The following is a 26,580-nucleotide window of genomic DNA, read 5'->3' on the forward strand; positions in this document are numbered from 1 at the left end:
CAATGTCTTTCTCTTTCCACTCAGAAAGAATTTGGAAATATTACAGTGGTATTCTTTGAAGATAATGTATCAATGCTCTGCTGGTACCCACTACTGGAAAAAGCAAGACAAAGACTATTTTTATTATTTTCCCTTTTATTTATATGTATCAAAGTATTGTAATTACACTTTTTAAATAAAAACAATCCTTTGTAGGCTCCTGGGTGTGTCCTTTCTCTCTCCCATTCCACACTCCTAATTATTTGCATCTTCTGTGTTCTGAAAATTTTTAGGTTGATGGCAAAAGAGGTTCCAATACCAATACCACACATCCTCAAGCCATATGAGTGTTTTTGCCTTTTTCTTCCATAGTTTGTTTTTCTAGATGTTCTCCTAGTTCTCTGGGTCATGACCACATGCCAAATTGATGTGTTATTGCTGGTACCAGTGATGGAACTTTTCTCTCCTCGTTTTCCAGATCACTCTTGCCCTTGTCATTCTCTCCCCCACTCTCTGTTCCTTAGGACTTTTCTCTGGATTTTCCCACTAACCGTCTTGGGCAGATCCTGAACAAACTCCACCTGAAAGGCAAAAATACATTCAGGCTAATTTCCCAGCTGAAGGAAAAATACATTTTACTAAGAGTGGGGGTAAAAAGATGGGAAGCTGCACAGCGAGGGCTGGGATGATGGAATTCTGACTGAATGTCTTGCCCATTTGTGCTGGTGGGAAAACCCCAGTATTCCATGAAAGGAAGTACAGTCATGAGTCCCTTTGGGTTCTTTTGAGCACACACAGTGAACCCAAAGCTACAGCTGCAACACACCCTGTCATCTATTCTGATTTTATTTAGCTGTTGTTGGAGTGTTTGTCAGAGTGCAGCTGAAAAGGAGCTGAGGCAGGACAAAAAATGCTCAGTTTCTGGCACAATTAGAAGACCTGTCTTTTGGGGCTGTACTTACCTTCCTTGGATACTTGTAAGGTGCAGTCACTTTCTTGACATGCTGTTGAAGCTCCTGAGTCAATTTTTCTGGATCATGTGATGCAAAAGCAGGAGTTAAAACAATGAAGGCTTTGACTACCTGTGTCAGAAAAATTAAGGGATTCCATTAACTTTCAGAGGTGGGAATAAAGAGATACATTTCTTGTGAAAAGTGTCTAAATTCATAAAAAAAAATAATCTTTTTCTTTAATTTCCCTTTCATTGTCTCTTTGTGACAGAATGGTGTGTTATGAAGGCTGTGTTCTGCAGCAGAGGATTTTTTTCCACTTTTTTTCACTTAATTTTATATCCTATTAAAGCTGAAGATCTCATCCCAGTTGCTCAAAGAAATGTTGCAAGGTTGAAAAACATAAAATAAAAATTAAACACCCTGGATATCATGGCTACCATGTGCTTAGTGACAAAAAGAGGAGTATATAAATTCCATATCTTATGCAAAAGGATGCCACAGTAAGTCTGAAAAGCCAAACTTTTTTTTCCCACATCAAACCCCACAAACAAAGAAATAATTCTGAAATTCTAAGATTGGCCAAGATATGGATTTAAAAAATTGGGTTTAGCCCATTTCATTTGAAAAATCTGCAATATGCTGAATTCCAAGGAAGCCTAGGACATATAGGCAACTTGATGTTTAAAGAGCATTTTTTTCCACATCTTTTTTCTTTTCCTTTTTACCTCCCCTCGATCTGGATCAGGACTGCTGACAACAGCTGACTCTGCTACTGCTGGGTGTTGGATTAAAGCACTTTCCACTTCAAATGGGCCAATACGATACCTGGGAGAGAGGGAAGATGTGTCAGCTGCAGCAAGATGGGCCAGTCCACTGGTCTTCCCAGATTGCATTTTAACAGGCAAATGATCAAATCTAAAAGCAACTGACTTACCCAGCAGAATTAATGATATCGTCATCTCTTCCAACAAACCAGATATAGCCTTCTTCATCCATAATCCCTCTGTCCCCAGTGACATAAAAATTTCCACGCACAGTGGCAGCAGTTTTCTCTGGATTATCCTGACAAATAATTATCCAAATATTATGGAGGTTCAGAAGCAGATTAAACACAAAGATAGGTCCTGCAAAGCTTATTCAATGATACTTCAAATGCAGTGGACAATAGGTTTGCCTGATTCTACTCTTTTCTTAAGAATATACTGCACCTCAGCACCACCACACAACCAATCAGGCTCAAAGTCCTCAAGTAACCTAGTGAGACCTTCTGAAGATCCTGGATGAAGTCCTGCTCCTGGCATAAAGGAACAGAACTTTGCTCTGGGTCTCCCCTGAGTTTCTCAGCAGGCACAGACACAGCAGCTCAGGCTCACCAGGTACTCAGAGAACAGACAGAAGGGTCGTGTCGGCTGGATTCGGACAGCAATGCTGCCCTCTTCTCCTGCAGGCAAAACAGCCCCATGGTCATCTATGATCTGCAGAAAGGACACATCATTATTCCTTTGGTTAGCTCAGAGGAATGAATCTCTGTTCCAGTGCAGGACAGAGAAGGGACACAGACAGCATTCCTTCCTCATCTACCCCGAACTGCAACATATCGACGTACCTGCACATCAAAAGGGGGAAGGGCTTTTCCCAAAGAGCCAGGTTTAATTTTCGTTCCTTTCATGTTGGCACAGATTGTCACCTGCGTAATAGATTTTAATTTAAAAAAATTTTTTGCAACACCTTGTAAATTTTATTATTGTTTGCATTAGGCAGGACATGTCTTTGTGACTTTTTGTGACAAGGGCTGAATCAGGACCAAAGTACTGTGGTTCTTGAGAACATCAGAGAGGGGTTGAGAGGCATTTCAGGTCAGATCTGTGGAATGAGGTTGGTTGTGCTCAGTCTGAGGCAGTGGGTTCGTCTGCAAACACTTGACTTTGCAAGAAAATAGATGCGAAATTATTACAGATCTTATTTCAATAATCTAGGACCATTTCAAGGGTAGGATGAGAGAATGCCTGACATCTGACTCTTAATAGCTTTGTTAGTGTTCACTTCCAGAGAAGTCTGAGATGTGAGCTGCTTTAATATTTTTCATTAAAACCTCGGAGAGGCCAAATTTATAGCCAGAGCAAATTATTCCTTTTTAGTTCTGCCTTTGATGTAAAGATGATGACAGGATCACCTACCACTTATTTCATCTGAGGTGTCTCTGGCATGGTGCTTACAGGGATGTGAACCATTAAAATATGCAGCTAGCTGATTCTGAAACTATATAATCATAATTATAAAAAGTCTTTAAAAAAATACGATGGATTCTCACCTTTTCCACTGATTTATCAAGGACATTGTGACTCTGGTGTAGTTACCTTTGAAAGGGCATAATGCAAGAATTAATGGAAACGTACTGTTTCAGTCTGGCCGTAACCTTCATGGATATCCACCCCTGTCTGGGACTTCCACTTTGCCATCATTTCAGGATTGAGTGGTTCCCCTGCAGATATGCAGTGTTTCAGACTCATCATCTTGTACCTTTAGAGGAATAGCAAATGAAATAATTTTTTTTAACTTTTGAAGAGAGCAGTGAATGGTCTTAACCACACAGCCTCCCTTGGCTTTCCAAGTACACCCAAAGCTGAGGGTAAGGCTGAATAGGAACACACATCCTGAGCTTTCTGTTTAACCTGTGTTGGCTTCTGCCAGGATGAAAGACCTATGTGAGAAGAGTAAGTACCTTACTGAAGATGTGAAAACTCCTTACAAACCACTTCTCACAAGCTGAGTATTTTACAGTGTAACAAACTGGTGGGAACAGCTGCCAAATAACTCTCAGCACGTGAAACTCCTCTTACTGCTCATTTCATTCTCAAGCATATGAGAATAACTCCACTACACTCCAGTAATTCCTTAATCCAATGTTGCCTGAAACTTGACATAAGTTTAAATTATGAACAATAAGTTCAGAGGAAGTGACAACTTAAAAAGATTTCACTTGGGCCTTCTGTGCTGTCTTTTCAAAGACCCAGCCTGAAGCCTGAGTGACCTATGGTGTGACTAGCTATTCTCATATTTCAGAACACAACTCTCTTTCCTGAGAGCACTCTTCCTAATTAGATTTCCTTTAACTGGAAAAAAAAATAGATTAGAAATAAGGAGCTGGAGGAACTAAGCAGCCAGAGCTGTCACAGCATTATATCCCAGCCTCCCTCCTACCCCTGCAGTACCTGCTCAGATCATGTTGGACCAGCATGCGGAAGGCAGTGGGAGCAGTGCAGAAGGTAGTGATGGGGTATCTTGAGAGAGTCTAGAAAAAGAGAAAGTTATTTTGTAGAGAGAAAATGTAATGGTGGGTCCCACTGCTGTAGAACACACAGAACTTTCTGTCCTACAGAAGTCATATACGAAAATGAAAGACCACTGAGCGCAGTAGTTCCAATTAAGATTGTTTTGTGCTTTCCAAGGTGTCCATGTCCCAGGCCCAAGCCTAAGTGCTGATAGGGAACTAGACCAAAGCTTTTCCAGATTTATTCTTGGGAAAGTCAGGGTCCCATCCCCACACAAGAGGCCAGGGTTGAGGAGAGTTGGTCAGCTTAGTGGTTTTGAGAAATGGCTGAGAGAAGGAACAGGAATTCTGGCAACTCTGGATGGCTTGAGAAATGGATTACTAACCTCTGCAATAACTGCTGGTTTAAATTGTGGCATGTGGTGTACAAAGACACAAGATCCACAGATCCATGGTGCAAAAACACTGCCCCAAGCTGCTTTTGCCCATCCAGTATCAGAGGTATTCCACATTATATCTGAAGGAGTCAAGTTCATCCAACGCCTGGTGATAAAGAAGAGGTGAAAAAAATGCTACATAGAGTGTGAGAGACTTGGGCACAGTTCACAGCAGAATTCAAGGACAGGGCAGGAGGCTTCCATCGGAAGAAGTGGTGTCAGGAGGCAGGGCCCTGTAGAAAGTTTGTAAGAGTCAAAAAGGACACTCCTTATTTCTCCTCTGCAGTCTGAGAGACAGAACACTGCACACAATGATCTCAAGTGAGTCTGCAAGAGGGTTTTAATATGGAGGGTTTCACTGTGAAAGGGAAAAGATGGGGAAGAGGCAAGACCCTACAGTCATTGAAGGTCTACATTTACTGGAGTTTTACAGTCACATTTTCAATGTAATGGGGATCATGTCACTTAATGAGGACACTGGGAGCAACTCCAAGGTAATACCTGCCACCAGATACAAGTCCGATGCCATAACTGCTGTGGGACTGCACCACCATTTTTGGAAAGCCTGTAGTTCCACTTGTAAAATAGATCAGCATTGGGTCTTGACTTCTTGTCTTGACACATTCATGTTCAGCAGATGCCACCCTTCAGAAGAAAAAGTATAATATAGTCACTATATGCATTTTTCCACCAAGGAATCTGTATTTCTAAGGTTTAGGAGTTAAACAGGAAAATAGCCCCAAACTGTATGATCTCACTAAATAAACAGATGCATCAGATACCACAGGCAAGAGATAGAGAACACATTTTGCCTGTCACAATTGCACTCTGAATCACAAGGCTCCTGAGTGAGGAGATGGTGAAGGACCTGAATTTAGGTCCCCAAACCTGTCTTGGACAAATCTGTACTTAATACAGTGCAACAATAATGCAGTGAGTTGACAGAAGGATGCAAAAATGTAACTTATTTGTGTTATGGAAATGAACCCCAAAACTCAGCAATGCCACCTGACTGGTACAGCCTCCTTCCCCTCTCAGGCATGAAGGTCAAACAACTGCATACTCACGCAATGAGTTCTTTGAGGTTCAGCCACCCATCCCTGCTCCCTTTGCCTACAATTAGTTTACTTTTCAGAAACTGGCTGTCAGACACAACAGATTCCACTGCAGGTGCCAGTGTGTCACTGGTAATGATGCACTTGGCCTTTGAAGCCTGGAGTCGGTATGAGATGTCTTTGGCTGTCAGTTGGGATGTTCCTGGAACAAAGATAATTCCTGGAAAAAAGCAATGAGCAATTGAGAAAACTCAGCATTTCTCCAAAACACTTGATCTCGTCCCTGTTGATGCTGAATTGTTCCATCATAGATGATTAGCAGTTTCAAAATGCAATGGGTCAAATCCTTCCTAAGCATTTGCAAAACTGCAACAGCAGAGAAAAATACTGAGTAATTAACCCCTTTGATAATATAGTTACTGCATTAGCACTGTCCAACCAGATAATGTATCTGGTCAAGGCTGGCCATTCAATCTTCACTGGCTTCAGCTGAGGGTGCTGTTTAACTGAACAGCCTATCCCTTTTGTTCCTATGTGGGTGCAGCCAATTCTCCTTCCATGCAAAAGCTGAGTTGTTCAGGTCACAACAGAATATTCCTGCTTATGTTTTCTCCACATTAATTTTGCATATTGACTGTATCTTCTATTTATGTCCTTTCTGCATCCAAGAGGTCACTCACCTGTTCTCATACAGGCTACACTGAGGAGCCACCACTCTGGGACACGAGGCAGAACTGCTATAACTCTGTCTCCTCTCTGCAAACCACATGCCTCAGAAAGTACATTGGCTGCCTTCCTAGAGAGAAATCCCAGCTCTTCAAAGCTCCACTTCACCTCCTCTCCCTCCTCATTTACCCACCAAAAAGCTGGATTTGCTGGTTTTCTTCCATCCTAGAACACAACAGAAGATATTCAAGTAAGAAGAAAGGCCTTGAAAGGTTTCATTTCAAAACAAAATAACTCCAGACTAGGCACATCCTCTCTGGTGACTAGTCTCAGAGTGATACCTATATTTATGACAAGCAAAACAAAATGGTGCATTCCACTCTGCAGCTGATCTATCCAGTATCCATCAGGAAAACTGATTTGTATCATCTGAGATCTGTTCTAATGTGTCCTGGTTTCGGCTGGGGTAGAGTCAATTTTCTTCCTAACCACTGATAAAGTGCTATGCTTTCTGGATTTGGGATGAGAATAATGTTGATAACACACTGATGTTTTAGTGGTTGCTAAGCAGTGCTTACTCTAAGTCAAGGACTTTTCCATTTCCCACGCTCTGCTGACAAGGAGTTGCACAAGGAGCTGGGAGGGAGCACGGCCAGGACAGCTGACCCAGACTGCCCAGAGGGGTATTGCACAGCATAGAATGTCCTGCTCAGTATAACCTGGAGGAAAGTTGGTCTGGAGGTGCCAATCACTGCGTGGGCACTGTCTGGGGGTGGTGAGCAATTGTGTTGTGCATCACTTGACTTTCTTGGGTTTTCTTTCTGTCCCTCTGCCTGTTGTCTCTGTTGTCTCTTTTCATCACTACTACTACTGCTATGATGATGATTATTATTACTATTATTATATGTTATTTTATTTCAATTTTTAAACTGTTCTTACCTCAACCCACGGGTTTTACCTCTTTTTTTCCTGATTCTCCTCCCCATCCCCCTGGGGGCTGTGCCTGTGTGTGTTCATGTGATCCAGTAGCTCTGTGGTACTTGGTTGCTGGCTGGGGTCAAACTACAACACAATGTCTATAAAGCAAAAGAAAAATACTACCTTTTCCAGTTGTGACCACTCATCTAAGACATCACTTGCAAAGTTGAAATATTTAGGCAGTTCCTTTTTATACTGGTGTATTGCTTCATAATGGGAAATAATCTGAGACGTCAGAAGCCTGTGGTATCCATGGAATGATCTGCAAGGCGACCTGAGAATCTGCAGACACCGAGGAATCCATGATTTAATAAACATTCTCATGATAAATGATGTTTTATCAGACAGTGGGGGAAAAAATCAGGAATACAGCTTAGGAATCTGTCACCTGAAATGAAAGAAAACACATTTAAAACTAGCCAGGTATAGGACACCGTGTTGTTTTTGATATTGGATAAATTAATGCAAACCAGCTTGAATATATGGGTTGTTTGTTCACATCCTCATTTTATGATATGCTATCTGTATTTTCATTATGTGAATATTTAATATTACAGTATGCAGAAGGGATAAGCACAATCATTTTGAGGTTAAATCAAAATGTGGACTATAGAAAAAAATTAGCAGAATTGTTGTTATGAATCCTGCAACAACAACCACCAGCCAACCAACCAAATTTAGAGAGTATTCAAAGACAATCCAGTTCTGAACTGATGGGTAATTCTCTGAAGTCACTTAGGGAAGGTGTTCTGATATGCTTAGATGTGGAGGGAAACCAGGTTCTAAAACACTCCCATAAGTGAGATTAAGGCACAAACTAGGCCAGAGGCTGGATTCCAAAACGATAATTCAACTTTATTTTGTAACACAAAAGAGCGGAGAGAAAGGAAGAGGATAGGAAAGCAGGGAGAAGCTAAGGGTGACTGTTAAAAGCACAGCACGGGAGTTACCACCACCACGAAGTGCTTCTCCCTGGGTTGTGTTGTAGCTCTGAAGCGGGAACAGGCAGGCAGAATAACACAGGGGCACCAGTCCCTCAGCAGGCCCCGGTACCAACCTGGGCACCCCCTGGGCACCGCCCTAAATACCCTCTCCAGCAGAGCCTGGATGCCCATTGGCCACTTCTCCAGTATCCAAGGGATGGTACCAGAATGGACCCTGACTGTCCATTGGCTGGTTCCCCAGTATCCAAGCGGGATCTGCCTGGCACACCTTATTTGGGAGAGTAAGTACTCCCCGTGTTCTTGATTGTAACAACTTTTCGCTCGCTGGGGATCTCCTGGAGCTTTTGAAACAGCTCAGCTCCTGCAGCAGCTCAGCTGTTGCATCAAGATGTTTTAGCTCCACACTCAGTGGCACAGCAGACTCCACCTTTAATCAGTCCATTGCAGTAGGTCACAGCCAAACTGATGGTTTGAATAGTCCAATTAAATATGAAGTTCCCCATCTTGCTTTCTAGTACTTTTTTTACCACCAGATTTTCAAGGACCTAATGTCCTGTACTGATCTGGCACCTTGTCTGTAGCTCAGCTGATCCTTGCAGAATTTTGATGTATTCTTTGGGGATTTGAATTGCCAGCAAGTCTCCTTCCTTAAACACAACATCAGTTGTTATTGTTTGCATTAGAATAAGGTTCCTGCTTCTTACACCAAAGCACTCAGGAGTAGATTCTCTATTCCTTTTCCTTCCCATGGAACTCTGAAGGATGTTTCCAGATGACTTCTATCAAGGTGCTCACTGCTTTAGCTTCAACAGTTGCTGACTGATGCTTCCATTCAGCACATCCACCTCAAGAACCTTCACTTCAGTAATCCCTTATGTAGGCCCCAGATTTGATTTCAAAACCTGAGTCCAACTATCAATTTGCCTTTTTAAACCACTAAACTCAATACAAGGTTTAGAGTGAGTGATTCCTGAAATACAGGGTAATTTTCATTTCTGTTCCTACAAAGGATGAAATCATCCACTAACTATCAAAAAAATTACAGGTAAACTCTTAGTCAAATTCTTTTTGATGCAGAATTTCTGTGGCCTGAGTAAATCTGCAAAGTTTCGCCCTTTGTCCCAGGTTTTAAAGTTAATTTTGTAGTCATTTGACCCTTGCCCAGTGTCTTCGACCATAACCATTTGTCCTCACATCTCTGATGCATGGATCTCAGTCTTGATCAAGTTTTACTCCTCAAGAAAAAGTAACTTCTTTAACATTGCAATTATTTCCTTATTCCTCTGCAGAAGCTTTTACAGGAAGATTTAATCTGCCTATCAGGCAAATTAATTCAAATACATAGAAATTAACACATCTTAATTTTTTCAGCCATATCTGACAGCATAAAAAATCTGGATGCAGATTTCCCCCCAGAACAGAGACTTAGTCAAAACCAAGAGTAAAGAGGAATTCCTGGTGTTCTCCATGTTCCATGGAGGCTGTGGCAGAGAAACACTGACCAGCTGTAAACAATCCTATAGGATATCATTTGCTGCTGAGAAAGAGTCTTAGGACCTGGATATAAAATTAAGTGTTATTATGTCCCTAAATGCCACTGACTTCAGAATCAGGATTAAATAACAAACAGTTCTTTAGAGAGTACTTACACTTTAAAGCAGAGCACTATTAAGAGGACTTGGTGGAAAAAAATTCTTTTAAAAAAGTTTGAGTGGTGAAAAATCCTATTTGAAATATTCCCAAATGCTGTGCAGAAAAAATGGGCATTAATAAAGGGGGGGTTATTAGGAATTCAGACAAACAACATTTTCCTGACCTGTCTGCTGTGGACAGGAGAGATTGAGAGCTGGCTGGGGCAGATCCTCTTCGTTCAGTTTGCTTGGCTTTCACAACATATTTCCCAAAAGAGACGCTCACCTGGAGATGTGAAACCCGGACTGTCTGTCAAAAAGGATTTGAAGTGAAACCCTTCCTACTTTATCCTTTGCTTCTTCTGAAGTAATGAGAACAGAACGTAAACCAAAACAGACTAAACAGCAAAAGTGTTTCCATGAAGTAACCTTTTTCTTGTAATCATTTACACCCTTGTTAATTGTGCATAATTTGCACCTTAACCTGAAGCACTTTGGGTCTTCTTTTTCCTCTGCCTTAACCACTTAAGTAGATCTCAAATTCATCAAGATGAAGAGAAGTATTAAAATAAAACAGCTTTCCACTCTGAAAGAATTTGAGAATGTTACAGTAGTAGTTCTTGAATGTCAATTAATTGTTGATACTCACCTCAAGACAAACATTATTTTTATTTTCAATTTCCTATTTACTTGTTATCAAAATCTTGTAGTTACACCTATTTTTTTAAGGAAGTTGTTTATATAAATTCCAGTACAAAAATTAAACCTTTGTATGCTCCTAGGTGTGTCCTTTCTCCCTCCCATTCCACAGTCTTAATTACTTGCAGCTTCTGTCTTCTGCAAATCTGTAGGTCGATGGAAAAAGTGGTTCCAACATCACACATCCTCAAGCCATATGGGTGTTTTCTCCTTTTTCTTCCATAGCTTGTTTTCCTAGTGCTCTGGGTCATGACCATATGCTCAGTGTCACGCTGTATGACCAGCACAGATGATGATTTTCTCTCCCTGCTTTCCAGATCACTCTCACCCTTGTCATTCTCTTGCCCACTCTTTGTTCTTTAGAACCTTTCTCTGGACTTTCCCAGTAGGTGTCTTTGGCAGATCTTGAACAAACTCCACCTGAAATGCAAAAATGCTCACTTGTAGCTAAATACTTTCTAGTTAATTTCCCAGGTGCAAAAAAAGACACACATTTATTATGACTGGGGATAAAAAGATTGGAGGCTGCCCAGCGTGGTCTGGGACAGTGAAATTCCTTATTACACACTGTAGTTGACTTGTAGGGACAAGTACCACAATCCCAAAGAGATGAGTGCTTCAGCAGTCAACACATGGAGCTACTGGTGTCTTTCTTGGGGTAAAGAGGTGAATTCCACCCCCACTGATGCCAGCAGGAATTTCCCCTTTTCTTTGGCTGAGAGTCTGAACAGAGGTCAGGGGAGGAATGGGTAAGTTCAGTGTCTTGCCCATTTGAGCTGGTGGGAAAACTCCAGTATTCCATGAAAGGAAAACTGGACCCTGATGAAGTAAAACCACACAAGCATTGCCTCCCTTTGGGTTCTTTTGAGCACACACAGTGAACCCAAAGCTACAGCTGCAACACACCCTGTCATCTACTCTGATTTTATTTAGCTGTTGTTGGAGTGTTTGTCAGAGTGCAGCTGAAAAGGAGCTGAGGCAGGACAAAAAATGCTCAGTTTCTGGCACAATTAGAAGACCTGTCTTTTGGGGCTGTACTTACCTTCCTTGGATACTTGTAAGGTGCAGTCACTTTCTTGACATGCTGTTGAAGCTCCTGAGTCAATTTTTCTGGATCATGTGATGCAAAAGCAGGAGTTAAAACAATGAAGGCTTTGACTACCTGTGTCAGAAAAATTAAGGGATTCCATTAACTTTCAGAGGTGGGAATAAAGAGATACATTTCTTGTGAAAAGTGTGTGTCTAAATTCAGAATGCAAAAATTCAAGCTTTTTCTTTAATTTCCCTTTTATTATCTCTTTGTGACAGAATGGTGTCTTATGAAGGTTGTGTTCTGCAGCAGAGAATTTTTTTCCACTTTTTTTTTCCCTTAATTTTATATCCTGTTAAAGCTGAAGATCTCATCCCAGTTGCTCAAAGAAAAAATATAGCTCAAAGGTGAAAAATATAAAACAAAAAATGAACACTCCAGATATCATGGCTACCATGTGCTTAGTGACAAAAAGAGGAATAATACAAATTCCATTACTTAGGCAAAAAGATGCCACAATAAGTCTGAAAAGTCAAGTCTTTTTTCCCACCCCAATCCCTGCAAACAAGGAAATAATTCTGAAATTCCATGATTGGTCAAGATATGGATTTAAAAAATTGGGTTTAGCCCATTTCATTTGAAAAATCTGCAATATACTCAATTCCAAGGAAGCCTAGGACATATAGGCAACTTGATGCTTACAATAAAGGGCATTTCTTTCCACATCTTTGTTTTTTATTATTATTTCTTTTTACCTCCCCTCGATCTGGATCAGGACTGCTGACAACAGCTGACTCTGCCACTGCTGGGTGTTGGATTAATGCACTTTCCACTTCAAATGGGCCAATACGATACCTGGGAGAGAGGGAAGATGTGTCAGCTGCAGCAAGATGGGCCAGTCCACTGGTCTTCCCAGATTGCATTTTAACAGGCAAATGATCAAATCTAAAAGCAACTGACTTACCCAGCAGAATTAATGATATCGTCATCTCTTCCAACAAACCAGACATATCCTTCCTCATCCATAATCGCCCTGTCCCCAGTGACATAAAAATTTCCACGCACAGTGGCAGCAGTTTTCTCTGGATTATCCTGACAACAGTCAAAAAATATATCTGACTGTTAGTGAAACATAACACATCAACTTTGCAGTGGTGCTAAAAACGAACAAGAAAATTGTTCTCAAAATGAGTTTGTTCAATACTATTGTGTGTCTTCAACTGAAAGAAACAGAGCCATGTCAAATAGCAGTTTGGTGGTAGAAATATGTGAGAGGGGGGAAAGAGCACTTGTGTATGTACAGATTAGAGTGTTAGAGAGAAAAGGCTGTGCTATAGCTAAATTCCCATCCATCACAGCAAATGACTAAAATGTGTAGCCCCCTGTCTTCAGGGAAATGATTTTTCATTGCAGGGGGTTGCCACAATGACCTCCTGTCTATGGAAACTTTACCTTTAACTGTCAAGACCAAAACTCAAATGAGGTGACCTTCAGAAAAAAATTTCATCCTCTACATTTTCCTATTACACAGGAAAAACATGTTGACAACAGACATAGTTAAAACCTGAAGTAGCAATATTGAACATAAAGAAATTTTTTATCACACAGCGAGCAATTACGTTGGACAAGTGGTTGTTTGAGGATGCTACAAATATCCAAGTATTATTTGGATTCACAAGAGGATTAAACACAAAGAAAGGTCCTCCAAAGCTTATTCAATATGATACTTCAAATGCAATGGACAATAGGTTTGCCTGATTCTACTCTTTTCTTAAGAATATACTGCACCTCAGCACCACCACACAACCAATCAGGCTCAAAGTCCTCAAGTAACCTAGTGAGACCTTCTGAAGATCCTGGATGAAGTCCTGCTCCTGGCATAAAGGAACAGAACTTTGCTCTGGGTCTCCCCTGAGTTTCTCAGCAGGCACAGACACAGCAGCTCAGGCTCACCAGGTACTCAGAGAACAGACAGAAGGGTCGTGTCGGCTGGATTCGGACAGCAATGCTGCCCTCTTCTCCTGCAGGCAAAACAGCCCCATGGTCATCTATGATCTGCAGAAAGGACACATCATTATTCCTTTGGTTAGTTCAGAGGAATGAATCTCTGTTCCAGCACAGTGCAGGACAGAGAAGGGACACAGACAGCATTCCTTCCTCATCTACCCCCAACTGCAACATATCGACTTACCTGTACATCATAAGGGGGAACAGCTTTTCCCAAAGAGCCAGGTTTAATTTTTGTTCCTTTCATGTTGGCACAGATTGTCACCTGCGTAATAGATTTTTATTATTCTTTAAATTTTTTGCAACGCCTTGTAAATTTTATTATTGTTTGCATTAGGCAGGACACATCTTTGTGACTTTGTTGTGACAATGACCAAAGTACTGTAATTCTCAAGAACATCAGTCTGGGATGTGAGCTGGGATGAAGTAAAGATGGTGAAGGGATCTACTACAGTAATTTCATTTATTGCAAACGTACTGTTTCGGTCTGGCCATAACCTTCATGGATATCCAGCCCTGTCTGGATTTTCCACTTCGCCATCACTTCAGGATTGAGCGCTTCCCCTCCAGATAGACAGTGCTTCAGACTTGTGAACTTGTAGCTTGAGAGGAATAGCAAATGAAATAATTTTCTTAGCTCCTAAGAAGAGCAGTGTGTGGCCTTAACTGAACAGCCTCCCTTGGCTTTCCAAGTAAGTACATCTAGAATTTCACAAATTCCTTGGAAATGACAATAATCATCCTGTTACACAGGCCTCGACTGGACTCCTAGATTGCTTGTGTTACCACTGAAGATAAAATGGTTCAACTCTTTGTCACTACAAGTAGGTTTTTCTGCTGGCACATGAGTGAGCAAATGTTTTTTTTGGAAGGGCTGACATGAAAGGAGAAATCTAAACAAGTGCATCAGATATTTGCAGGAAGCTGAGTTATGTACCAACATCCAAGATCAAATAAAACACTGAGAATTTTATAGAGCAAAAGTAAGCCTGAGCTCTCTGCTAAACCTGAGTTGATTTTTGTCAGGATGAAAGACCTATGTGAGAAGAGTAAGTACCTTACTGAAGATGTGAAAACTCCTTACAAACCACTTCTCACAAGCTGAGTATCTTATAGTGTAACAAACTGGTGCAAACATCTGCCAAATAACTCTCAGCACGTGAAACTCCTCTTACTGCTCATTTCATTCTCAAGCATACGAGAACAATTTCACTGTACTTCAGTAATTCCCTGATCCAATGCTGCCTGAAACTTGACATAAACTTAAATTATGAACAATAAGTTCAGAGGAAGGGACAACTTAAAATAATCTCACTTATTTTCTCTGTGCTGTCTTTTCAAAGCCTGAGTGACCTATGGTGTGACTAGTTATTCTCATATTTCAGAACACAACTCTCTTTCCTGAGCGCACTCTTCCTAATTAGATTTCCTTTAACTGGAAAAAAAAATAGATTAGAAATAAGGAGCTGGAGGAACTAAGCAGCCAGAGCTGTCACAGCATTATATCCCAGCCTCCCTCCTACCCCTGCAGTACCTGCTCAGATCATGTTGGACCAGCATGCGGAAGGCAGTGGGAGCAGTGCAGAAGGTAGTGATGGGGTATCTTGAGAGAGTCTAGAAAAAGAGAAAGTTATTTTGTAGAAAGAAAAGGTAATGGTGGGTCAGACCTTGTAAAGGTGCAGGTGAACAACCCAAGAGGCCAATGTTGAGGAGAATTGGTCAGCTGACTGGTTTTGCAAAGTGCCTGAGGGGAGGAATAGGCACTCTGGGAAGTAATTGAAAATTCAGGATAACAGTGCCCTAATTTTGGTCTATGCCATATTCTGATAACTGGCCCTCACATTGGGCCCAAAGCAGCTGGAAGGCCATACCTGAAGTGAGCTTTAGGCTCAATATGGGACAAGGTAGCAGTGATCCCATGATTTTTATATCCTGCGTCTTTCACCAGTTCTTCTCTACACTGAAGCCATGTCACATGGCTTAACCAGGAGTGAAAATACTTGTTCCTCTAGCTTATTGGGCACCAGAGGCAGGGAAGATTGCTTGGAATGTGGGGAGTACTATCCCTGCTGCTACAGAGCAATGGTACCCATGCACTGGAGCCCAGCTTGTTTGCTTCAGTTTTGTGAAGGGGAAATAAACCTCCCAGTATAAAACATTATGCTTACCTCTGCAATAACTGCTGGTTTAAACTGTGACATGTGGTGTACAAAGACACAAGATCCACAGATCCATGGTGCAAAAACACTGCCCCAAGCTGCTTTTACCCATCCAGTATCAGAGGTATTCCACATTACATCTGAAGGAGTCAAGTTCATCCAATGCCTGGTGATAAAGCAGAGATGAAAAAATTGCTACATAGAGTGTGAGAAACTCAGGCACAGGACACTGCATTCAAGAAAAAGGCAGGAGGCTTCCACTAGAAGACGTGGTGTCAGCAAGCAGGGCTCTGTAAAAAGTTTGTAAGAGTAGAAAGGTCTCAAACATTTTCTTTTTTCCCTTCATTCCCTTTTGTTTAACATTTCCAGCATTTGCTTTTCTCCTGAGCAGTGCAAAACACCCTTGGTTTGAGTTGCAGAATCTGGATCTAGATCAAAATATGAATTATTTCTATGGACTCTCTATCACCAACTTCCACCTCAGAATGCCTTGGGAAAGGCATCCTTTGATTTTCATGAAAATTCTCACTCTTTAAGAAGCGTAATTAAAAGACATTCAGTGAAAGCAAAACAGCACCAAGCCACAGATTCAACCTGAACTGTAACTTTTAAGGTATAATGCTATAGCCAAGATTGCTTTGGTTTCTCAAGGAAGGTTGACCCAGTACTAGAGCACTTGACTTTCTCTGGTTTTGCCACAGGGACACTCCTTATTGCCCTCTGCAGTCTGAGAGACAGAACACTGCACACAGTGACCTCAGCTGAGTCTTCCAGAAGCTTTTATTAATGAGGGTTTTACCATGAGAGGGGAAAAGATGAGGAAGAGGCAAGATCCTAGAATCATTGAATGCCTACATTTACTGGAGTTTTACAGTCACATTTTCAATGTAATGGGGATCATGTCACTTAATGAGGACACTGGGAGCAACTCCAAGGTAATACCTGCCACTGGTTGCAAATCCGATGCCATAACTGCTGTGAGACTGCACCACCATTTTTGGAAAGCCTGTAGTTCCACTTGTAAAATAGATCAGCATTGGGTCTTGACTTCTTGTCTTGACACATTTATGGTCAGCAGATGCCATCCTTCAGAAGAAAAAGTATATTACAGTCACTATATGCATTTTTCCACCAAGGAATCTGTATTAGGAGTTAAACAGGAAAATAGCCCCAAACTGTATGATCTCACTAAATAAATAGTTGCAATAGATACCACAGGTAGGAATCAGAGAACACATTTTGCTCGTAACAAGTATCCTCTATATGCCATAACATTTAAGACGTGAGCACCTGCAGTGTATTCTGGTGACTTTGTCTGCAGCTGTTTTGCAAGGGCATACAAGGTACTTGCTATGGCACACCAGGCAGATACAAAATCAGCTTCTGCCTCAAGACATACTGACTCCCAGCCTGAAATCAACAGCAGCCATATGGAGGTTGTCATGCCAAGTAAGGTGGTCTTATTACTAACAGTATGCCATTTATGTTCAAGAGATTGATGAACAAGTCAGATTCTCTGGACTACCAAGACAGCATAGGGAAGAAATAATTGAGCACCAAGAGCTGGCAGTGGGTATTTTAGAATTGAATCAAGAGGCATTAGAACAGGTTCTAGGAAGGCAAGCACAAAACAACTGATTAGGACAGTGTATGCTTGTCTTGTGATCACAGCAGAAGCAGAGAGCTTCTAAAAGCTGGCAGGGTGCTGAGTGAGGGGACGCTGAAAGACCTGAATTTAGGCCGCAAAAACTGTTAGATGAATCTGTACCTAATGCAGCGTAATCACACTGAAGTGAGCTGACAGAAGGAGGCAAAAATGTAACTTATTTGAGTTATGGAAATGAACCCCAAAACTCAGCAATGCCACCTGACTGGTACAGCCTCCTTCCCCTCTCAGGCATGAAGGTCAAACAACTGGATACTCACGCAAGGAGTTCTTTGAGGTTCAGCCACCCATCCCTGCTCCCTTTGCCTACAATTAGTTTACTTTTCAGAAACTGGCTGTCAGACACAACAGATTCCACTGCAGGTGCCAGTGTGTCACTGGTAATGATGCACTTGGCCTTTGAAGCCTGGAGTCGGTATGAGATGTCTTTGGCTGTCAGTTGGGATGTTCCTGGAATAAGGACAACTCCTGGAAAAAAGCAATGAGCAGTTGAGAAAACTCAGCATTTCTCCAAAACACTTGATCTTGTCCTTGTTGATGCTGAATTGTTCCATCATGGATGATTAGCAGTTTCAAAATGCAATGGGTCAAATCCTTCCTAAGCATTTGCAAAACTGCAACAGCAGAGAAAAAAAAGATTACACTGATTTATTAATCTCTCTAATCATATAAATTAATGCATTAACACTGTCCACCTGGATAATGTATATGGTCAAGTCTGGCCTTAGATTGTAACCATTCAACCTTCACTGACTTCCACTGCAGCTGCAGTTTAACTGGACCATATCTGTCCCTTTGGTTCCTGTGTGGGTGCTGCTAATTCTCCTTCCATGCAAAAGCTGAGTTGTTCAGGTCACAGCAGAATATTCCTGCTTATGTTTTCTCCACATTAATTTTGCATATTGACTGTATCTTCTATTTATGTCCTTTCTGCATCCAAGAGGTCACTCACCTGTTCTCATACAGGCTACATTGAGGAGCCACCACTCTGGGACACGAGGCAGAACTGCTATAACTCTGTCTCCTCTCTGCAAACCACATGCCTCAGAAAGTACATTGGCTGCCTTCCTAGAGAGAAATCCCAGCTCTTCAAAGCTCCACTTCACCTCCTCTCCCTCCTCATTTACCCACCAAAAAGCTGGATTTGCTGGTTTTCTTCCATCCTAGAACACAACAGAAGATATTCAAGTAAGAAGAAAGGCCTTGAAAGGTTTCATTTCAAAACAAAATAACTCCAGACTAGGCACATCCTCCCTGGTGACTAGTCTCAGAGTGATACCTATATTTCTGATAAGCAAAACAAAATGGTGCATTCCACTCTGCAGCTGATCTACCAAGTATCCATCAGGAAAACTGATTTGTATCATCTGCACATTGTTCCAATGTGTTCTGGTTTTGGCTGGGACAGAGTAAGCACTGCTTAGCAACAACTAAGTCAAGAACTTTTCAGTTTCCCACAGTCTGCTGACGAGGAGATGCACAAGGAGCTGGGAGGGAGCACAGCCAGGGCAGCTGACCCAGACTGCCCAGAGGGGTATTGCACAGCATAGAATGTCCTGCTCAGTATAACCTGGGGGAAAGTTGGTCTGGAGGTGCCAATCACTGCGTGGGGACTGTCTGGGCATTGGACAGTGAGTGGTGAGCAATTGTGTTGTGCATAACATGCCTTTCAGGGGTTTTATTTCTCCCTCTTTCTTTCTATTGTCTCCAACTACTACTGCTATGATGATGATGGTTATTATTATTATATGTTATTTTATTTCAGTTACTAAACTGTTCTTACCTCAACCCACGGGTTTTACCTCTTTTTTCCTGATTCTCCTCCCCATCCCCCTGGGGGCTGTGCCTGTGTGTGTTCATGTGATCCAGTAGCTCTGTGGTACTTGGTTGCTGGCTGGGGTCAAACTACAACACAATGTCTATAAAGCAAAAGAAAAATACTACCTTTTCCAGTTGTGACCACTCATCTAAGACGTCACTTGCAAAGTTGAAATATTTAGGCAGTTCCTTTTTACACTGGTTTATAGAATCATAATGGGAAATAATCTGAGACGTCAGAAGCCTGTGGTATCCATGGAAGGATTTGCAAGGCGACCTGAGAATCTGGAGACACCGAGGAATCCATGATTTAACAAATGTTCTCATGATAAATGATGTTTTATCAGACAGTGGGGGAAAAAGTCAGGAATACAGCTTAGGAATCAGTCCCCTGAAATGAAAGAAAATACATTTAAAACTAGCCAGGTATAGGACACCGTGTTGGTTTTGACATTGGATAAATTAATGCAGTTTGAATATATAGGTTGTCTGTGCACATCCTCATTTCCCCCTAGTATTTTATGCTCCTTCTTATCTGTCAAAGAGATTGTGCACTGCTTTTTCATTAGAATCTTTCTTCTCCACTTTGTCAGCTGATAAATGGTTCTCATATCTCATCTCTAAATTTCACTTACCAGTCCTTTTCTAAATATGTGTCTTAATTCCTGTAAATTTTATATTTTACTCTGCCTGCTTACAGAAATGAAATGCCACTAGTTATTAAGTGCTTTGAGGACAGCATCACCTTGACTTAAAAGGGTCTCTGTAATTATGCTATGCCTTAAATATGCACTAGATGGCGAGTCATACTGAATTTATGCACCAATAAAACCAATGAATCCCTGAAATATTTCCTTGTGAGTTCTGTTTTCTTTGGGGACATGGAATAAACACAAAATAAACAGTGGGTGAGCACAGGTGAAATGCCAAAGAGTTCCATTTGCTCTGCAGTTCAGCTGAAGTGTGCAACTTGGGAAAAGATACTGGTCATAAAACAAATTCGCAAAGAAAATGTCAACACTTCCAGTTTCTCCTAGTGTTTCCTGTACAATATACAGGTGTATGTCTAAAAGAAAACATTGTACTCCACCAGTTTCAATTTTCTGTTCAGCTCTGCAAAATCCCACTTCTTTCCTCACTGCAAACTGTCCCGGCAGGATGGACTGTTGTATGACCCTCCTTTCACTGCCGTTTCCTTCCAGGACACAAAGCTTAGAAGCCCTTCCAAAATGGTGCCTATTTCCTGGTAGGAGGCTTTCAGGAGGGATTTAAGTTGACTGCTATTTCAGTGGCAGATAGGGGAAAACCAGCTCTCTATTCAAATGGTTCTGTCATCCTACCTGTGCTCTGGGAGCCTTAGGCTGCGTTCTGAGCTTGCAACACTGCCTGTTCAGATCAAACAGACCTTGTCAGTTTAACCTGTAATTCTAAAAGATGGGTTTTAACCTTACTAAGATGTTACTTGAAAGATGTCTATGGAAAAGAGCCTGTTATGAAGAGAAAGAGACCACAAAGTCAAATGGGAGACTCTTATCTTTCTGCCTTTTTTTTTTCTCTCCTTTAGTACCTGATTGCTGAATCTGTATTTATGTGTGATCTTATCTTGCAAGCAGCCTGAATACACAGTTCCCTCTGATTTCATTAGGCACCCTGTACAAGTACAAATAGAGCACATCTTAAGGTGCATTACAACCCAAACCCTTTGAGACTTAGGAAAGAATTCTCTTGAAACCCAGCCCCACTCACACCAGGTGCAAAAACAACCTAAACTAAAGCAACGTGTCACACAAGATCCTTCACCCTCCAGAAAATGGAGGCTACCATGAACACTCCTTCCTTTTAGTAGTACCCTCCTTGATAAAAAGTCTGCTAAGGGCATGAGGAGCAGAGCAGCACTTACTGCTCCTTGAGAAGGAAGAGTCATTATTGGAGGAATTCCTTTAACTCTCACTTTGGTTCTACTAATCCAGACCCACCTGTCCCCAGGTCAGCTCCATCCTTTGTTCAACTGAAACAACCACTAGGATGCCTGATCCCCTACAGAGAGGCTGCAGCTCTGGGGGCACAGTTCACAAATTTCAGCACAGTTTAAGGGTCAAAAATGTTTCTGCTACAATTACAGATATTTACAGAAATAATAACTTAGTAACTTGTACCTTCTCAATATTTTTGTAAGATATTTTTTAAAATGTTCTGAGAAGACAAGCTAGAAAGGCCTCATAGTTCACAGGCATGGTTGATAGCTATCCAAAGATGAAAGAGTACATTTAGTCCCTTTAGTTTATTGTACAGATATTATAGCTGCATGAAATTGTGCCACCACTGAAAACCAATGGTTTAACCCACAAAGTACTATCTTACTTGAGCCACAACTTGGCACTTAAGTAGAGAAAGGAGTCTCAGAGACAAGACACTGAAGAGATGCAGATATTAAAATTACATATACAAAACAATGAGAGTTTTTCCCTGCACACTCTCAGTCAGATCCACAATAAGTAGCTCCGTAAGTGCAAGAGACAACCCTCAAATACTGTCCCAGGTACCTCACCTGCTGTTTTGTCTGCAGCCCTGCACCGGGTAACACTGACAACAGCAGGGTGTCTAATTACAGAAGTGCACTGGCCGCAAGCATTTCCTCCTGTGCTCTCTCTCTCACCCTCTACCCAGGGTTCTGTTACAGAAACACTAAACCCAACTTTCCCACAGGTACTTTTTCCCCCCAAACATTGCTCAAGATCAAGAAGCAGGTAACTGTCTTAACCTTGTTGTGGAAAGGGGCAGTTGGCTCCGCTGGTGGTAGACTCCTCTATCAACCTTATCAACCTCTTGGTTTGGCTGATACAGCCACAGCCACATGAGCAGCAAAACCTACTGCTTAGTGCTCCTTTGTTTCTTTCTTTCTCAGTATCTGGATAAAGGCAGGACACGATGAAGACACATCTGCTTTTCCCTCTTCTATTGCTATTTCTTACAGGCTTCCTGGTAGCAGACACCATAAGCCCAAATGAAGCAAAGCTAAAGAAAGACAAGCTCCCCAAAATAAAAAAGGAGAACAATGTTCTTTTGCTGAAAAAGAGCAACTTTGACAGAGCATTGAAGGAAACCAAGTACCTCCTGGTGAAGTTCTGTGAGTATCAATTTGCACTGTCTCTTACCCTGGTGGCTCTGCAGAGCATGACTGATGCTGGGGCACTCAAGTACTCTTGTTTTACCATTGCTCTGTCCCCCAGAAGTCCTTGTTTGTTTTGTTTTTCTCCATGTATCTATTTCTGATCATAACTGCAGTAATTTATTCCTTTTGGGGTGGTTAAATACCAGTCTGCTACATAAGACAGTGCTGAGTTTGCATTCTTCACTTCCACTGCCTAATTTTGCAAGTATGTGTCTCACAGCACATGGTGAAACATTAGGAAAAAAATAAAACTAAACAAAAAATAATCAGCAACGCTTTTCTCCCTCTTACATTTTCATCAGCACTTTGAATGAGGTTTTTTTGGATGGCAACTCCTCTGGGAGTGCTTGGGCTTCAAGGAACATCATTTTACAACATTTTGGTGTTTGTAATATGGCCTATTTCCCTGAAATTAGCACTTGATTAGGTGGATGTAGGTTTGTGATCCTTCTATTAGGTTCATGTTCATTCCTCACAGGGAGAAAAGTAGTGGGGGCTTTTGAGTAACTAACTTTGTTATAGGGTCTGGCCATCAGGTACATCACAAAAGCAAAAGCCAAAATGTGTATTCTGGATGTAGTCTAGGTCAGTCTGAAATGAAAACACTTGTATTTTTCCAAAAACAAAACCTAAAATACACTGAAACTAAACATATATTTGGATCATACCAAACATTCACTAATCCTAAAACAGTGTTATAAAACTTTAAATATTTTTAAGCTTTCAGAATAACCACATTAGAAAATTACTTAAAACATAATGTTTAAAACTTTTAAACACTCTTGAAAGTGTTGAAATTTAGGAAGATTTTATTTGCTAATTATGGATGTTCTAAAGTTATTTGCCAAATTCACGCTACAATTGTGAACTGTTTTATCTCTCTGAAGATAAATTATTTTTTCACCAAAATGATGCATCAGAAAAACCTTAGTAATTCTCTAATCTTAGCTTGGTAAGAGCTGATTTTATGTACAGAATCTAAATGTCCAGGTCAGAGAAGAGTTTGTAGCCAAACCTTCTTAGTACTGGCACACATTATCAACAAGGAGATATTGCAACACACTTTAGGATTGCAACCTAATACGAATGGAAAGCAGACATGTGAAGAGACTCATAGAGGGACAGAAGTTGAAGAAAGAATTGTTCTGAATACAGTAGCCCAGGACTTGGGCACTCAAAGGACGGGGAGATCCAAATCAGGTTTTCTTCTCCCTACTTCAGAGGTCTTGGACCTCTCCAATATCCCATCACTCTCACGACTGGCTTCTTCAGAAGGGAAGGACAAACACATTCCCCATTCCATTCCCCACTGCATCTTCCAAAAAACATCAGAGGTGAAACGCTGCTCCACAACCACACCTTGCTCCAGTGATCCTCATGCCTTTCTGGTTTGGACTAAAGGTCAAGATATCTGAAGGGCTTATTGAAAACTCATGAATTGCCTTTCCCCCACAAAACATAAAGGCATCTGCAATCCCTCTAAAGAATTATGAAATCAGTCACGAGAGTGATGAGCTCCACAGCCCAGATACATTACCTGGAAATCACTGGCCTCATCCTCTCTGGCTCCCTTTGGAGACATGCCAGTAAACAGCCTCTGGAGAGTGAAAAACTATCCTGCAGTGAGGCAATGCCCCAGGATGTTGGAAATCTGACTCCACAGCACTGAACAAGATGATTCATTTGCTGTAATCATTTCATTGCCACAACACAAAGAGACTAAAGATGAGACACGCATGTGCACCTGCACAGGGAAGCCATAAAGCCCTAATATTTTATGTCCTACTCCCTAAAACAGGTTATCTGAATAAACAATCTGTGTGAACTATTCAGGAAACTTAGATAATGTGAGAAAAGGCAATATTGCCCAGATCACACAGGAAATCTGTGGGGCTGTCAGGAACTAGGTTCAGAAATCCAGAATGAATGCAAGACTTGAGATCTTTCTTTTCTTGACTCACTCTCAATCACAGAGACAGTCAGAGAATGGGAAGGAATCCCAGGCTTCCCAGAAGGTGGGATTTTTTCTAGTGCTGTTCCAACACAGGGAAAAGTTTGAGCTCCAAACTTTGGTTCAACACTCTCTCTTAGACATGTTGATTATGAGAAAACCCCAATGCTTTCCCTGTGGCATAAGATTATTTACTTACCAGTCCCACAATATTTATCAGGTGAGGTCTGTTTTGATGTCTTCTGCCCAGCGACCTCCAAATCCTCCAAAAGCCCGTCAGTTCTACCCTCACAGCGTCCCAGGTCTGCCTTCCTTCAGGCAAGATTTACTATAAATACACTCTGACTTTGTGCCAAGCAGTGTACGGGTACCCTCTGGAGCTGGGCAAAGTGCACAGGGCACGTACCCAGCAGGAACACAAAGTATTGATCCAGAAACCCAGCACTCTTCTGCCCTCATCCCAGCTGTGCTGTGGAACAAGACATGTCTGAAAACCATACAAGCATCACACAGGAATGTGCAAGCCCTGCTGCCTGCCCAGCTGAGTTATGTGCCCTGCCTGTGCCAGGGGCACATGATCTCAGTGCTCAGTTGAAAGTGGTTCTTCTGCTGTGGCATCTCCTAATTCACGTTAAACTGACCCAAATTTCATACAAATGCCTTTTGGCACAGGGAGTACACTTGTCACCAGCAGAAGGTAGATCAGTGATGCCTCCATGGGAGAATTTCACTGTTTACGTTATACATTGGCTGAATAGGAGTCCCTCTGTTGGCTTTTACTGCAGAAACAACCAAACACAAAAAAGATCCCAAGCACTGTAACAAATAGGCTTATCAGAGGGAGGATAAACTCATAAACACAAACACTAGAAGCACTGCTTTCAGAGCACATGCTAACACCACTTCCTCCCACCTATCAGAAGAATTCAGGAAAAGGCACAGCTCCCACTGAATGCTTGATTCCACAGATCTCTGAGAATGCCTGCTCCTGTCCTTTCCAGTGAAAAATTGTCAGTTCCTGGATAAACATGTGGTTAACCTAAGGACAAGCACACAAATGGTACAGACCTTGTCCAGCTGCTTTGTGTACTAAGCTCACTCTCATTTATGGAAAAGTGATGTTTACCTTTTCTAGCAGAACATTTGTACATCCAGTGAGGCACCGGGTCACCCATAGGATTCCTGCAACCTATGACTGACCATTAGGCTGAGATAATGACATTTAATAGGCAAGAAAAGGGTTACTCTTAAAGATAAATATCTCCTTTTAAAGACAAAAAGGCTGAAGGTGATGTTATTTAAAAAAAACACCAAGAATTTGCTGCCTGTGTATGTATATACTAATTCATAAAAAGGGAGATTTCTAGAATGCAGGGTGGGGCATGACTGATCTTAAATCAATTATACAGCTCAGATGATCATCTCACTTATAAAGCCAATATCCAAAGCATACTCACTCCTGTGATATGAAATGATTTCAGCATTCAGGTGTGGTCTTCTCACCACAGGAGGTGAATGCAAACAGTTCAAACCCACATAGAATAGTTATTTCTTACAACTAAGCTTCCCACAGGAACATAGTGCAGTTTGTGAAAGACAGTGGAATGTGGATGCCCCATTCCACTTCATGCCTCATTCTGACTTCCTCAGAAATCTGTGACAGTCTTTAAGGAGTAAATCTTCTGAAAAGAATCACTTTAATTGTTTGCAAACTATGCATATAAAAATGCCCAGGACAGTGGAAACACATGTGTGGACAGGTAAAAGAGTCACTAGACGATGTTCTAGTTGCCTGCTGCAAACTTACTGACTACCATGCGTTCCTCATGTAGGTGCCCTCCTTTGAGTAAGGATCCAAACTTAAAATAATCCTCGATGTTTGCATAGCAAAAGATCTCAAATGTACTGCAAACATCAGTTAAAAAGTAGAGGTCAGCACAGACCATGCCTGTATCTCACTGTAGAACAAAATGGGAGAATTCAAGGTCATACAAGAAAGTTTGCAACTGCAGCAAGATTAACACCCTTCCACTCTGATCTGTTAAACATGAATCTATTCTTCATCTCAAGAGTCTTCTACAGAGAAAATTATATATCTGTAACACAACAGTAAAAAGTAGCCTACAGGGAAGATGAAAAATGGGACTGCTAAAATGATTTTGTG

The 26,580-nt window shown here is 41.4% G+C and overlaps 3 protein-coding genes across 13 annotated transcripts in view; 1 reads left to right on the forward strand and 2 right to left on the reverse strand.

The window, feature by feature from the left end:
- Positions 1 to 24,739, reverse strand: LOC127479313 (acyl-coenzyme A synthetase ACSM3, mitochondrial-like). 7 transcript variants are annotated; one of them, XM_051806586.1, is made up of 14 exons: positions 24,616 to 24,739; positions 7,463 to 7,727; positions 6,376 to 6,586; positions 5,708 to 5,915; positions 5,142 to 5,285; positions 4,590 to 4,746; positions 4,145 to 4,224; positions 3,329 to 3,452; positions 2,539 to 2,619; positions 2,306 to 2,407; positions 1,867 to 1,994; positions 1,658 to 1,757; positions 942 to 1,061; positions 1 to 560 (listed from the first exon to the last, which is right to left on the reverse strand). In XM_051806586.1, exons 2-14 carry the CDS (start codon positions 7,661 to 7,663, stop codon positions 474 to 476), a joined length of 1,743 nt encoding a protein of 580 aa, XP_051662546.1. In that variant the 5' UTR covers positions 7,664 to 7,727; positions 24,616 to 24,739; the 3' UTR covers positions 1 to 473. The 7 variants fall into 7 exon arrangements, with proteins under 7 accessions (XP_051662546.1, XP_051662639.1, XP_051662458.1 ...); XM_051806679.1 differs by lacking the exon at positions 24,616 to 24,739 and adding an exon at positions 10,201 to 10,302; XM_051806498.1 differs by lacking the exon at positions 24,616 to 24,739 and adding an exon at positions 10,100 to 10,243.
- Positions 10,564 to 24,745, reverse strand: LOC127479591 (acyl-coenzyme A synthetase ACSM4, mitochondrial-like). 3 transcript variants are annotated; one of them, XM_051806804.1, is made up of 14 exons: positions 24,616 to 24,745; positions 19,420 to 19,684; positions 18,428 to 18,638; positions 17,736 to 17,943; positions 16,752 to 16,895; positions 15,819 to 15,975; positions 15,185 to 15,264; positions 14,129 to 14,252; positions 13,835 to 13,915; positions 13,597 to 13,698; positions 12,608 to 12,735; positions 12,399 to 12,498; positions 11,656 to 11,775; positions 10,564 to 11,033 (listed from the first exon to the last, which is right to left on the reverse strand). In XM_051806804.1, exons 2-14 carry the CDS (start codon positions 19,618 to 19,620, stop codon positions 10,947 to 10,949), a joined length of 1,743 nt encoding a protein of 580 aa, XP_051662764.1. In that variant the 5' UTR covers positions 19,621 to 19,684; positions 24,616 to 24,745; the 3' UTR covers positions 10,564 to 10,946. The 3 variants fall into 3 exon arrangements, 2 of the variants coding, with proteins under 2 accessions (XP_051662764.1, XP_051662852.1); XM_051806892.1 differs by lacking the exons at positions 19,420 to 19,684; positions 24,616 to 24,745 and adding an exon at positions 19,278 to 19,413; XR_007907653.1 differs by lacking the exons at positions 10,564 to 11,033; positions 11,656 to 11,775; positions 12,399 to 12,498; positions 12,608 to 12,735; positions 14,129 to 14,252 and having other exon boundaries at positions 13,631 to 13,698.
- Positions 22,122 to 26,580, forward strand: part of PDILT (protein disulfide isomerase like, testis expressed) — a 23,799-nt gene continuing 19,340 nt past the window's right edge. For all 3 annotated transcript variants that reach the window (XM_051807453.1, XM_051807541.1, XM_051807631.1), the window contains exon 1: positions 22,122 to 22,420. In XM_051807453.1, coding sequence (XP_051663413.1) covers positions 22,222 to 22,420 — 199 coding nt within the window. In that variant the 5' untranslated portion in view covers positions 22,122 to 22,221. The remainder of the gene's footprint in view (positions 22,421 to 26,580) is intronic.

This window comes from Manacus candei, unplaced genomic scaffold, assembly GCF_025592945.1.
Source record: "Manacus candei isolate 608988 ecotype Guabito, Panama unplaced genomic scaffold, ASM2559294v1 h1tg000002l, whole genome shotgun sequence".
Taxonomy (NCBI): domain Eukaryota; kingdom Metazoa; phylum Chordata; class Aves; order Passeriformes; family Pipridae; genus Manacus; species Manacus candei.

What these genes read in the sequence shown, in the direction of transcription:
- LOC127479591 (XM_051806804.1), bottom strand. Translation starts at nt 19,620, where the DNA reads ATGAGAACATTTGTTAAATCATGGATTCCTCGGTGTCTCCAGATTCTC. An exon ending in TGTAGCCTGTATGAGAACAG is followed by an intron (nt 17,944 to 18,427) that starts GTGAGTGACCTC and finishes GCTTTTTTCCAG; the next exon opens with GAGTTGTCCTTATTCCAGGA. An exon ending in GATATCATTAATTCTGCTGG is followed by an intron (nt 12,499 to 12,607) that starts GTAAGTCAGTTG and finishes CCTCTCTCCCAG; the next exon opens with GTATCGTATTGGCCCATTTG.
- LOC127479313 (XM_051806159.1), bottom strand. Translation starts at nt 9,032, where the DNA reads ATGGGAAGGAAAAGGAATAGAGAATCTACTCCTGAGTGCTTTGGT. An exon ending in CTACTCCTGAGTGCTTTGGT is followed by an intron (nt 7,622 to 8,987) that starts GTAAGAAGCAGG and finishes CGGTGTCTGCAG; the next exon opens with ATTCTCAGGTCGCCTTGCAG. An exon ending in CTGATCCAGATCGAGGGGAG is followed by an intron (nt 1,062 to 1,657) that starts GTAAAAAGGAAA and finishes TTTCTGACACAG; the next exon opens with GTAGTCAAAGCCTTCATTGT.